The 14197-nt window shown below is 42.4% G+C and overlaps 1 protein-coding gene across 1 annotated transcript in view; it reads left to right on the top strand.

Moving 5' to 3' along the window:
* The first annotated feature begins 2186 nt into the window (after positions 1-2186).
* LOC144493111 (cyclic nucleotide-gated channel beta-1-like) overlaps positions 2187-14197 on the top strand; it is an 80424-nt gene continuing 68413 nt past the window's right edge. The window contains exons 1-5 of the mRNA XM_078212013.1: positions 2187-2412; positions 5913-6072; positions 9857-9952; positions 11178-11335; positions 12013-12177. Coding sequence (XP_078068139.1) covers positions 2187-2412; positions 5913-6072; positions 9857-9952; positions 11178-11335; positions 12013-12177 — 805 coding nt within the window. The remainder of the gene's footprint in view (positions 2413-5912; positions 6073-9856; positions 9953-11177; positions 11336-12012; positions 12178-14197) is intronic.

The raw sequence follows: 14197 nt of genomic DNA on the forward strand, positions 1-14197 counted from the left end.
CCAATTGACTGCTGAATACCAATGAGGTGGTACTTCATAGTTTCTTATAGTTAATTTCAGTTATTTAAAGTTTGATTACTCACAGGGGGTGGACTCGACACTCGTATTGAAAATTATTTAGTGATAAATTTATCTCCATTTGTATTAATAAAACTGCATCATGTTACCATTCTTAAATATATCAAGGATTATTTTGTACATAAACAATTATGGTTTAAAAAACTGCCCAATTGCACTGGTTCATGGAAAATTTTACGTTTGTGATAATACAAATTAAGTTGAGCAGAAATTTGAACCATAACATTACTTCTGAAAACTAGGGCTAGCGCAATAACTACCTGAATTGTTGATTGTGCCCAAAGCAGAAACACTGTCCTCGATCTACAATACTTCACTTTAACTAAAATTAATTTTGATTATTTTGTTTAGTACCAAACTAACACCTTCCTCAGACCTGCCATATTCAGTTACTATTCATTACATAAGTGAAACTGTGCTTAATCCTCACATGTAAAAGTGTTTACATCACTGGGACTAAGCTGTAAGTTTAATAATTTCTATAGGATATAATGAGGCAAGGGGAATGTCAGTGTTCCCTCTGGTGTAAATTTTATAAACATTCACAATGTATAACCTGCGCAAAATAAATTATAAGGTGTATAACAAGAATAAGAGCTGTGCAACACACCTCAGCCCGATGAGTGTAAACTTTACAAAACCAAAGAAATTATGGAAAACATAAATATCAGGAGATTTTATAACCCTAGTACCTAGTGGATAGGCACAATAATGAATGCATGAAACAACAGTAATATTGTGTATGGTACATTTACTATGAGGTATATGGTACAATCTGCAATAGAGTGTGGTACAGTCTGAATTGAATTATGTGATACAGTGTGCAATGGAGTGAATGGTACAGGCAGTGATGAGGTATGTCTCAGACAGTCTGAGGTGAGGTGTGTGGTACAGTCTAAGATGAGATGTGTGATATAGTCTGAGATGAGGTGTATGGTACAGTCTAAGATGAAGTATGTGATCCAGTCTGAGATGATGTGTGTGATGTAGTTGAGATGATGTGTATGGTGCAGTCTGAGGTGAGGTGCGTGGTACAGTCTAAATGAGGTGTGTGGTACAGTCTAAATGAGGTGTGTGGTACAGTCTAAATGAGGTGTGTGGTACAGTCTAAATGAGGTGTGTGGTACAGTCTAAATGAGGTGTGTGGTACAGTCTAAATGAAATGTGTGGTACAGTCTAAATGAGGTGTGTGGTACAGTCTAAATGAGGTGTGTGGTACTGTCTAAATGAGGTGTGTGGTACTGTCTAAATGAGGTGTGTGGTACTGTCTAAATGAGGTGTGTGGTACTGTCTAAATGAGGTGTGTGGTACGGTCTAAATGAGGTGTGTGGTACGGTCTAAATGAGGTGTGTGGTACAGTCTAAGTGAGGTGTGTGGTACAGTCTAAATGAGGTGTGTGGTACAGTCTAAATGAGGTGTGTGGTACAGTCTAAATGAGGTGTGTGGTACAGTCTAAATGAGGTGTGTGGTACAGTCTAAATGAGGTGTGTGGTACAGTCTAAATGAGGTGTGTGGTACAGTCTAAATGAGGTGTGTGGTACAGTCTAAATGAGGTGTGTGGTACAGTCTAAATGAGGTGTGTGGTACAGTCTAAATGAGGTGTGTGGTACAGTCTAAATGAGGTGTGTGGTACAGTCTAAATGAGGTGTGTGGTACAGTCTAAATGAGGTGTGTGGTACAGTCTAAATGAGGTGTGTGGTACAGTCTAAATGAGGTATGTGGTACAGTCTAAATGAGGTGTGTGATACAGTTGAAAATGAAGTGTGTGATACAGTGTAAGATGAGGTGTGTGATGTAGTCTGACGTGAGATGTGCAGTACAGTTTGAGATTGGGTATGTGGTCCAGTCTGAGATGAGGTATGCAGTACAGTGTGAGATGTGGTGTGCACTACAGTCTGGGGTGAAGTCCATAGCATGTGTGGCAGTCTGTTAAAATTTTATGTTGTGGTACAGTCTGTATTAAGCTGCATGTTGTGCTGTACAGTCTAGTTTGCACTATATAATCTCCTTGAACTCAATACTTAAACCTGTTTTTGCTTTTTAGTTACAGATGCTCAGTCTCCTTATTGCTTGAGCCACATTCTCAGACGTGCCTAGTAACTGCTATCATGCCTAAGCGAAGTAAAGACGTAGAGTTAGTCCACCTCGTTCGTGATGTGCCACTGACACACAGAAGCTCCACCCCTAATTCCCAGTATGCTTTAGATTTACCCAATGTGCCCAGCTACCGCACTTCCAGCTCTCGGTTACCTCCACTTAGCCATAGGAAGCAAACATCTGGGGTCATAAACCCTAACTTCTTGACTGAAGAATGGTCTCCATTGCATTGTATAGGTGAACATAATGTGCATTATGTTGTTGATTGCTTTATGTTTTGTATTTTGCATATCAAAATGTTTGGTTTTGTGTGAATGTCTGTATTTGTTTGAGTCTTGTCTGTATATAACTTCAATCTTGTTTGTGGTATGGTCAATGTCTCAGATATTTGCACAAAATAGTCTTCAGAATTTCTGGATTGGGCCAGAGATGCCTTACTGACCTCCTTAAATTCCCCTGAGGCCTGAAACCCAATGGCATAGCACCCATCTCTTATATTTCTTGAAGATTGAAATATTTGATGTTCATAAGACAAGATTTATAAAAGAAGATTTAAATAAGAACAAAGGAGCAGGAGTAGGCCATGCAATCCTGCAAGCCTGCTCCACCCTTCAATGAGATGATGGCTGACCAGTATCTGAACTCCATCTTTCCATCTTTGTCCTTCATAAATTTGGCTAATGAAAATCTATCAATTTTAGTTTTGAAATTTTCAGTTGACCGCTTGCCTCAAAAGCTTTCAAGGGAACTAGGGGGGGCGATTCTCCCAAAAGTGCCGAATTGGCGAGAAAACTGTAAATCACGACTTTTCTGTTCAACTTCAGACTTGAATCTCCCACACTATATCACAAACGTGAATCTCATTAAAAGCTCGGAGGGGCTGGGCCTATTCACAATGGAGGTTGACAGTTCTGGGCCTCAGTGCATGCCCCGATCTGTCAGATTGCAGTTTGCTGGCCAGCTCGATCACTGGCCAGCCCGTGACCCTCACAGTGCTCTCCCCCCAGACCCCCATGGCCCGATCGTGGCCCGCACAGCATTCCCAGGCCAGCCCCGACCCTATTCCATCACGGAGCGCCCCAATCTCCAGCCGCCCCCCCGAGTAGTGGCGATCCCCCCACCCCTCCCCCCACGGGGGGCAGATCCTCTCCAGCAGACCTGCCCCCTTCCAGCCCGCCCCAATCGCTGGCCTCCCTCCAGTCCTGATCGATCCCAGTGCAGAGTGGCAGCGGGACTCCCACCCCCACTGATCGCCCCCGAGAGCCCACCCACAATAGGCTCTGTCCCCTAGGCCTTGCCCACAATAGGCCCAGCCCCCTGGCCCAACCTCACCCCATGTCTGTCCCCTTGGCCCTGCCCAATGCCCGATGGGCAGTGCCCCTTGGGCAGTCCCAGGGGGCACAGGCTGGCACTGCGAGGTTGCCCATGCCCAGAGGGCACCACCCTCCCGCTGCCCAACCTCCCTGGGGGACCCCAATTGCCACCCCCCCTTCAATCCGGTGGGGTCTCCCGCTAGTTTCCCGAAAGTGGGGAGCTACTCTAAACCCACTACTGGCGGGTGAGAGATGTTATCAGGCCCGGAGAAATCTGTGCCGGTCCCAATAATCACATTTAAAATACATTAAAAACAGATTTAAATTACTTACCTCTCTTCCCACTGGTTTCCAGCGTGGTCTCAGCCGCGCCTGCTCTCCGGCTGTGGGAGACACATATGCGTCAGGAATTCATGCGCAAATCCCGTGAATGGCCGACACGTGATTCTCCCACCAAAAAATGTGTGCATCGGGAAGGGAGAATTGGGCCCTAGATTTTTAGATTTCAGTTACCTTTTGTGTGAAGAAGTGCTTCCTGACATCATCCCTGAAAAGCCTCATTCTAATTTTAACATTAAGACCCCTTGCATTTTACCACAGTGTTTAAATTCACAAATGTCTCACTTTGCTTTGACACCAAATCAAGATTCAATGGATAAAAACAAAATACTGCAGAAGCTGGAATCTGAAACAAGAACAGAAAATGCTGGAAAATCTCAGCAGGTCTGACAGCATCTGTGGAGAGAGAAAATGAGTTAATGGATCTGATATTTATGGCGAAAGTCATATGGAGGCTGAAATGGCCAAAGAATCCGGCTAGTCCAGGACAGGAGAAACTGTCAAACGTAACAGAAGCTCAATTCGGCCTCGACAGCTGATGAAGCTGACGGCCTGATCGGTTTCTGACAGGGAAAGCAGTGGCAGGAGATCTCAGGCAGGGAATTTCCTATTAAAAAAAGAAAAGAACGAGCTATTATGCAAAACCACAGAAAACGTAATGAGAACATGCATACTATGCATGGACTTTTTAAAAATTCATTTATGGGATGCGAGCATTGCTGGCTAGGCCAGCATTTATTGCCCATCACTAATTGCTCTTGAATTGAGTGATTTTTTTCTGCCAGTTTTTAAGAAATTAAGAATTAGGAGCAGCAGTAGACAATTCAGCCCCTTGAGCCTGCTCCGTCATTCAATGCGAGCATGGCTGATCTTGTCTCAGCCTCAACTCCACTTTCCTGTCCATTCTCCATAACCCTTCAAGCCATTACTAATGAATAATTTGTCTATCTCCTCCTTAAAGTTACCCAATGTCCCAGCATCCACCACACTCTGGGGTAGTGAATTCCACAGACTCACAACCCTTTGAGAGAAATAATTTCTCCTCAGTTCTGTTTTAAATCTGCCACCCTTTACCCTAAAACTATGATTTCTCATTTTAGATTACCCCACAAGGGGAAACATTCTCTCTTCATCCACCCTGTCAATCCCCTTTAGCATTTTATATACCTCAATTAGATTGCCCCTCATTCTTCTAAACGCTAGACAATATAGGTCTAACCTGCTTAAACTCTCTCCATAAGCCAAACCCCTCATCTCTGGAATCAATGTAATGAACCTCCCCTGAACTGCCTCCAATACAATTACATCCTTTTCAAGTAAGGGGGCCAAAACTGAGCAATCAGAGTAAACCACATTGCTGTGGGTGTAGAATCTAGTAGGTCCGACCAGGTAAGGTTGGCAGATTTCCTTTTCTCATTGACAATCAATTACGGTTTCATGGTCATCATTGGACTTTTAATTACAGATTTATTTTATTGAATTAAAATTTCACTATGTGCTGTTTTGGGATTCAAACCCGGGTCCCCAAAGTATTACCCCTGGGTTTCTGGTCTAGAGACATGACCACTATGCCACCGCCTTTCTTCAAGTAAATAGGAGTTAAAGAGAGATTATCACCCAGATGTCTTCTGAAGTGGAAAGATCCGTCCCTGATTAGGTACTGGCTTAGAAGTTCTTCTGAAGCTTTAGTCTAGTGTCAGTACTTTGCATGTACTGTGTTTGTCAGGCGGTTTACTCAGTTCCCCAATGTCACACTCCCAGGATAGGTTATCCTCACTGACATATACACCAAAAACCTCCAACCTCATCCATGGCTGGGACTCTCCGGTATCAATGCAGTGAACGAAGTTTTGGCTGAGGGCCAAATTTTCCATTCTTGCTGGCAGTGGGGTGGGTATGGACTAGGTTGGAGGATCCCACCCATTGTCTTTCAATGATAATCTGAAACAGTGTTTTGCATGTGGTGACATCAAATAAACATTTTTTGGGAAGAGAGTGAATACTCCTACTGGAATGAATATCTGACTGGTGCTTTAGCAAGTGCTCTGGTCAATATTTTACCTCCATCTATTTCCTTCTTTGCAGATCCTCATGCTATTTCACGGCCCTCGGTCAATATTGAAGACGTGGATCCTGAAGGGGATACCTTAACAACAGGACATGGCAAGCTGCCACCAATTAAAGTCCCCTGTTCGCCGTACAAGAGCCAGACACTTACAGTGCCTGGTTCCAAGATATCATCAAGGTATGAACATAAACTAAGAAAAGTGAGTAAAGGTAGCTGGGTTCCACTGGTGAGATAATGTAGTTGAGTGCTGGAGAGTTCTGTACTGCAATTTCTCCTGTTCCTACAGTGTTTGGATTTGCAGTCTCAGTGCACATAACTTACAAAGAGAGCTTGACAGGATTTGAATCTAAGCTGAACATGGACAAATAAAATTCAATAAGGCCAATTTTGCAAACTAGAAATAAAAATGGGAAGCAAGGCCATTGTGCTGCAGAGGTGGAATAGAACATGTCATGGGTGTTAATTTGCTTTCCGTAAACAAATTGAAGCAGACAACGATAAGAGAAACAAGATCCCGGAGTATATTGTCAAATTAGTTGAACTCAATTTGTACTGAAGCTGTAAAATAGGGAGATCATTCAGTATGAGAATATATTTAATGTTTTGTAGAAGAAATTACAGGTACTATTAAGTAGACAAATGAAATAAGATATTAATACCAAGATATACATATTGGTAGAATGATGGAGCAATATAGGTTTACAGTTAAGGAAATAAATAGCAGAATGGGACTTTGAAAGGAACCTGGGAGGAACAGTAGAGATACAGGGCGATTATTGAACTTGACATTGCCAGTTCTGCATGGAATTCTTAATATTCCTGTGTCAAGAGCCTAGAAGTGGTGCAGTAGAAAGTAACAAGACTTTAAAGAAATGTAACAAATGAGAGGTTACAGATCACCAACCTCGAAGAGTGATGTCTCAAGGCATTCTTATAGTGATGTTAAAGATACGAAAGAATGTAATCCCAGAACACAACTTGTGAATACACCTGGGTACGTCAGTAGAGATTCAGGGCTGGGAAGAATAACTTTAGGACAAGCACTGGAAAGCTTTTCTTTATGCTCAGACTGATCAACAACTGCAAAAGGCTGTCAGGAAGAGTTTGAAGATAATACACTGAGGAATGGATGTCTGAGCATCTTCTGCACCGAACATGTATTCAATCTAACATGTCTATTTCTTTAGCAAATGGTCCCAAAGGTAAAATCAAAAGCAAATAGGATTAGGGCTACCCAGGTCCTCTTTTCAGTCAGCCGATTGTCCGATGCATGGAAACCATTACACTTAAATTTCAAAATAAAAACTACTGAGAAATCTAAACCAGCAGCATTTCTGATTGCACATGGTCTTCCTGTAAGTACAAATTCTACTTACCTAAATCCAGAGAGGCACAAATGAGCAAAATTAGGTTTAGGCACCTGAGTGTGCATGTGACAGTTGCACAGTTTACCAATATAGAATACAGATAGGCTTCCATTGCTTGTCCTGCCAGCATTGCTTTATGGATTGGTGTATTTTTAAAATCTCTTATGTTGCTGGAAAACAGAAACCTTTCTATTTTTATTAGATTTTGGCAAGTGCAGATATTTCATCGAGTTATATAACTCAGAAATAATGTCAACTCCTGCCATTTCTAATTGACACTGTTAATATCATGGTCACCAACTATCATGCTACTTCCTCCTACCACAATTCATAGCCACCTATTGAGTTCGTACTTACTTCCGCTTGGTAATTTTCATTGATTTGTATTGTGTATTCAGTTTTGTTTAAGGATCTGCAGTAAATGTCCACATCAATAACACGCTGACAAGTAAAAGTATTATACATGGTGCATACTTTATTGTACCAAAATGTCGTACAATTTTACAAACCAATGCTCTGCTGCGTTATTGTTAGAAACACATATAATAATGTTAGACCCACGCTCTGTAGCAATCGGACAGTATTTGTTTTCTTTCCCTGATCAAATGAGGCTGAACTTAGAAAGGAAACAAAATGGACACATCAGAGTGACTCTTTCATTGACCCTTGTCTCTCTCATCAACCAGTTGCTTTGTAATTATCTAGAATCCAATCCTGTTACTGGATTGCTGTCACATTAGATGAATGCTGGCAAAATGCTTGCCAGCCCCATGATGGATTGTGTCACCATATCGGATCAGAGAATATGCAGCAGGTTGACTACTTACAATATTGACAGATGTGGAAGTAGGCTTTGTGGTCACAAGACAAAAGAAATGGCTCAAATGATTACATGCCACTACCATGTCCTTCATATGTACATACAAGTTATCCCCCACTAGTATATTTCACACAGGCATTTTATATGCCCTATGTATGCTTTATATAATGTTTCATGGAAACACCAACACCTTGAAGTTTCCCTCCATCTACTCACCTGGAAATATATTGCTGTTCCTTCACTGTTACTGGGTTAAAACCATGGAACTGTCTCCCTAACAGCATTGTGGGTGCACCTACACCACAGGAGACTGCAAAGGTTCAAGAAGCTGCTGACCCACCTTCTGAAGGGCAATTAGGGGTGAACAATAAATGAATAAATTGGGTCAATACCACTTCAAACCTAAATATAAGAACAATAAGAACAATAAGAAATAGGAGCAGGAGTAGGCCATCTAGCCCCTCGAGCCTGCCCCGCCATTCAGTAAGATCATGGCTGATCTGATAGTGGTTTAGTTCCACTTACCCGCCCGCTCCCCCTAACCCTTAATTCCCCTATCGATCAGAAATCTATCCACCTGTGACTTAAACATATTTAACGAGGTAGCCTCCACTGCTTCAATGGGCAGAGAATTCCAGAGATTCACTACCCTCTGAGAGAAGAAGCTCCTCCTCAACTCTGTCCTAAACTGACTCCCCCTTATTTTGAGGCTGTGTCCTCTAGTTCTTGATAATAGTTCTAAATAATTGCCAGAGTCTGCAGGGTGTTCAATCGCCTCCAGACCCATGCAGCTACTGCGACAAAACCTATGGTACTTGCCATTCATATTACACAAGGAAGTAGGGTACCTCAAGGTACTGCAGTTACCATCTCATTTTCTCCTCAAAATTGAGAGCCTTTAATAAAAACACAACTTTCACTCTGCATAAGGCCTGACACTTCACAAATCTTCCATTGTTCTCCAGCCATAATTTTGGGAATAGACTCCCAGGAAACCAGGAAAAAACAGAATAAGCAGGCAAGAGACACTGACCTCAGAGGTTTTGAGAGGCCTGAAGCTGTGTTTAATTTTCCAGCCTGAATTGTAGCCGCCCAGGGACTGGGCATACACCTGGAGGAAAAACGTGTGGAATTATCTTTCAGGAATAGATGGAAATCTACCCTCTCCTGTCCTTTGAGATTCATTCAATTCACTAAAGCAATAATAAAGTGTGGAATAAAGATGTTTTCTGCAGTGTGAATCTCAATACAGTCCTAATAAGGGAGACAAGTATCTTGGTCAATATGAATATAGCTATTAGGAAGAAAATTAATTAAGCCAAATTATCAGCTACTGTGAACAAACCAGTAAACTTGGTCCAATCTGTGAAATATAGAAACTCTCACTGATTGTCAATCCCTTTCCCATCCCTGGCGTAAAAATGCAGCAGCTTATCTTGATGTCATGGTTTTTGTGCATATCCTCTCACTTTTTTCTCCTTCAGAGAATGATGAAGTGTTGGAAAGATTTTGCAGCCTGATTAACAACCTGCTTTGAGCCACTTAAGCACTCCTTTCTTGGCCAACAAGCCTTATAACCAATGCCTCATGGCTTAGGGGCAGGAGCACACCCAACTGGATCACTCAAATTTCTGACATCATAGTGATATAAAGGATGTCACTCACCTTTGGTCCTTATGGTGACTTACTGTGGTAGCGAATGACAGAGTCAGAAGTCCAAGCTTTTACTTGGCTTTGAACAATGACCTGTGATTTTATTTTCTTTTTTGATTAGAAATAAGTCCTCTCATGAAGAAAATGTGGATGAACCATCCCAGGAGTTACCTGTGCAGGCCTGGAATAGCCAAACCAACCTCCTGGTTGATGATAGGTCAGTAAGACAAGATTAATGTTGGATTTTAACCAGGAGGTGTTTATGATAGTTTAGATAGTTGACATTTATTAAGTCTTTCCTGCTGCTGCATGCGCCTCTTATTTTTGACACAGTCCTTTCCCTTCATTGTTTCAGGAAGATGTCAAATGTTGTTGCTGCACATGACATCAAAAGGGCAGGTTTGCCATTACTGGTGCCACTAGGTGGTTTAGTGAGATGCATGCACTCAACTGTTTATGGGTAGTTGTTCTCATCTGAGCACTTGGGTTTGGCTCCTGATGCAAGGATTGCAGTTTACAATAAACATAATGTGGAAGGTATAATTGGAGGGAGGAACAGATATGGAGACGAAGGAAGAGAAAGAGAGAGAAAGCAGTAACATAAATTTGAGTGTGCCAAAGAGTGTAGGGTGCAAGCAATTATCCTGATTTAATTTATTCCATTTGTTTAATTAATTTGCTGAAGCCATGATTTTGCCTAATTATATTTATTCAGGGAATGTGTATTTATTTTATCAATTTTTGTTTGGAATTTGACCCCAAACGCTGGACCTACCACAAAAGTAGGATTCCAAGCTGCATATATTTATTTATTTCCCTAATCCCCCATCTGTCCTCCTGCTCAGTTCCATGAACAGATGCTTTAAAGGAACAGAAACAAAGGCTGGAAGCAGCAGTGGAGGCACTGGAGAGATATTGCATGTCATCAGGCTAAGTGGGGTTGGGATGGTAAGGAGGGCACACCTACAGGTCAGATAGCTGCAGATGTTCTCCAGATCATAGTCCAGGAGTAAAGCAGCAGGGCTGGGTAATGAGCAAGATGTGCCAACGGACCGAGCTAGTGAAAATATACCAGCAGGATTGGGTAGTGGACAGGTTGAACCAGGAGATTTGAGAAATGAGCAAGATATGTCAATGCTTATGAAGGAGGTTCAAAGAGTATGTGCCCTGTACAAGGGATGTATATAAATATATACATACAAAGCAATATGTATAAAGGTATTCATGATGAGCAAGAAGTACAAGAATACCAGAATTGCAATTATATTATTCTGCAATAGATTGGATTTGGTATAGTGTGCATGATAGCACTGCCCTTGGCCTAAGTTTTATTATTGATACTTTTGACAAATGTAGCTTGCCCTCAAGCTACATTTTCAACACCAGCATCTAACACACCTTGTATTAAAACTTAAAGTGCCTGAATTAAGCTTTATGTTCAGTTTAACAGATAAACAAGGTTCAACATCAAGCATTACCAGTGCTATTGTTAATGAGCGTCTTCAAGAGCTAGTGAGAAGCTTTAAGGAAAGAACAGAACTGGCCAAGGAAAAGCTCATTGACCCTGATGCATCTGAAGATGAAGAAAGTCCATCTGCATGTAAGTAAAGGATTGGAGAATTAGGGTCAGGTCATGGAGATTGGGAAGTGGTTGGTAAACATGCGTTGGACAATAATGTGAAATCATGGCCTGGCATAACTGGACAGTTTGAAGCATTGACCAAGTCTCAGGGAATATTTCACAGGACATCATACAGTGACACTAGGTTGTAATGAATGTGGCATAACTCAGGAAGATACAAACAGAACAAGCGTGGGGAAGGTGGCGAGGGAGGGGGGCGGATGGCGGGGAGTGGGGGTGTGTGGAATGGTTCAAAATGTACTCTGCTCTCAGTACTGTGACTTGGATTCCAAGTCTGGCCAGTCTGGTGGAATGAAAGTCTCATTGCTGTTGCCGACTGATAGCTTGTATACTCCTGAGACATCCACTTAGGGAATGAATCTAAACTGGGATTGAGGTTCAGTTTTCCCTATTGATGTGCCTTTGAGTCACTATCAAATCTGATGGTTGGGATACTGCCCACATGGCAGTGGGGGAAGATGTCATGATGATTCCTTACTGTCATATTTCCTACATTGCTACAGTGACAACATTTCAAATGTTTTTAGTTGGTTGTAAAGCATTCTGGGACTTCCTGAGGTCATCTTGTTATTTTCACTATTTTTTTTGTCACTACTCATAAACAAATCTGATTATTCATTTACTTTATACCACAGCACCAATCAAGAAGCCCCCAGACATTCCTCCCCCACCCCCAGTGGAAATAAAAGAGGAAGATGATGATCACTACTGTGAAATGATGTGCTGCCGGTTTAAAACTGAACCTTGGATCAGACGGATTAAATCAGTGGGATTTCCATCAAGCGTTGATCCCTTCAGCAGTAGGTTTATTGGAACTGTTTTGAAACTGTACTAGCATACATATGGTGAATGGTGGGAAGCTTTTTCCCAGGTCGGTGGTGACGTTCACGAGGGGTCATAGGTTCAAGGTGAGGGGGGGGAGGTTTAACACGGATATCAGAAGGACATATTTTACACAAAGGGTGGTGGGGGCCTGGAATGCGCTGCCAGGCAAGGTGGTGGAGGTGGGCACACTGGGAATGTTTAAGACTTATCTAGATAGCCACATGAACGGAGTGGGAATGGAGGGATACAAAAGAATGGTCTAGTTTGGGCCAGGGAGCGGCGCAGGCTTGGAGGGCCGAAGGGCCTGTTCCTGTTCTGTATTGTTCTTTGTTCTTTGTTCTAGTCTAAATCATAACTACTTTGATCACCAACTGATCAGTAGTCTGATCATTAACGTCAAGAGGATTGAAATCATGCAGGACCTAGTTGAGCAGTAACTGGTCTATGGCCTCGTATTGAAGCATAAGGTTCGTCATCATTCACAAATGTGATGACTGATTATCACGATCTTAGCTCAGTGGGAACTGATCAGAATAGGAAGCAGTTAGCAAAGATTGTTTGATCAGAATTAGCCTAGTCAGCAAGATCTTGTCTCAACAGGATAAGTAATTGTCTGAGAGCAAACTATTATTCAACAGGAAACAACCTGAGCAGGAACAACCAACAGTTTTCTTTATTTGTTCATGGGATATGAGCATCACTCATGGGCTAGGCCCACCATTTATTGCCCAACTCCAATTGTCCTTGGGGAGATAGTGATGAACTACCTTGAACTGCTGCAGTCCACATGTGTATGTACACTCAGTGCTGTTAGGGAGAAAGTTCCAGAATTTTGATCAGCAACAGTAAAAGAAGGGCAGTGTATTTCCCAGTCAGGATGGTGTGTGACTGGAGGGGAATTTGCAGGCAATGGTATTCCCATGCACTGTGCTTATACATGGTAGAAGTCATGGGGTTGGAAGGTGCTGTTGAAGGACCCTTGGTGAGATGCAGCTGTGCATGTAGATGGTGCACACTGCTGTCACTGCATCTGTATAAGAGGAAGCAAATGTTTAAGGTCGTGGATAGGGTGCTGATCAAATGGACTGCTTTATGCTGGATTATGTCAAATATATTAAATGTTGTGCAGCTACACTCATCTAGACAAATGAGAGTATTCCATCACACTCGTGATTTATGCCTTGTAGATGTCAGACAGGCTTTGGGGAGTCTGGTGGTGAATTACTTACGACAGAATTCCCAGCCCCTTGGCCTACTTTTGAAATAGTATTTATATATTTTTACATTCATTCAAGGCATGTGGATTTTGCTGGCTATCATTGCCCATCCCTAATTGCCCACAAGAAAGTCGTGGTGAGCTGCCTTCTTGAACCGATGCAGTCCATGTCGTGTAGGTATACCCACAATGCTGTTAGGGACGGAGTTCCAGGATTTTGACCCAGCAACAGTGAAAGAATGGCGATATAGTTCCAAGTTAGGGTGGTGAATGACTTGAAGGGGAACTTGCAATGGGTGGAGTTCCCATATGTCTGGTGCCCTTGTCCTTCTAGATGGTAGTGGGCCATGAGTTTGGAAGGTGCTGCCAAAGGAGTCTTGATGAGATTGCTGAGATAAGGCTGGTCCCCCAGGATGTTGATGGTGGGAGATTCAGCCAAGATAATGCCAATGAATGGCAAGGGGTGATGGTTAGATTCTCTCATGTTGGAGATGGTTATTGCATGGCGTTTGTGTGATTTGAATGTTGCTTGTCACTTATCACCCCAAACCTGGAACAGCAGTCCTTGCTACAATTGAGCACAGATTGCTTCATTATCTGAGGTGTTGTGAATGTAACTGTAAAATGCATACTCATCAGCAAAATTCTCTATTCTGACCTTATGATGGAGAGGAGGTCATTGATGAAGCAGCTGAAGATCGTTGGGCATAGGACACTATCTTGAGGAACTGCTGAACAATGTCCAATGGCTGTAATGACTGACCTCCAAGAGCCACAAC

The sequence above is a fragment of the Mustelus asterias genome, chromosome 4 (genome assembly GCF_964213995.1).
Source record: "Mustelus asterias chromosome 4, sMusAst1.hap1.1, whole genome shotgun sequence".
Taxonomy (NCBI): domain Eukaryota; kingdom Metazoa; phylum Chordata; class Chondrichthyes; order Carcharhiniformes; family Triakidae; genus Mustelus; species Mustelus asterias.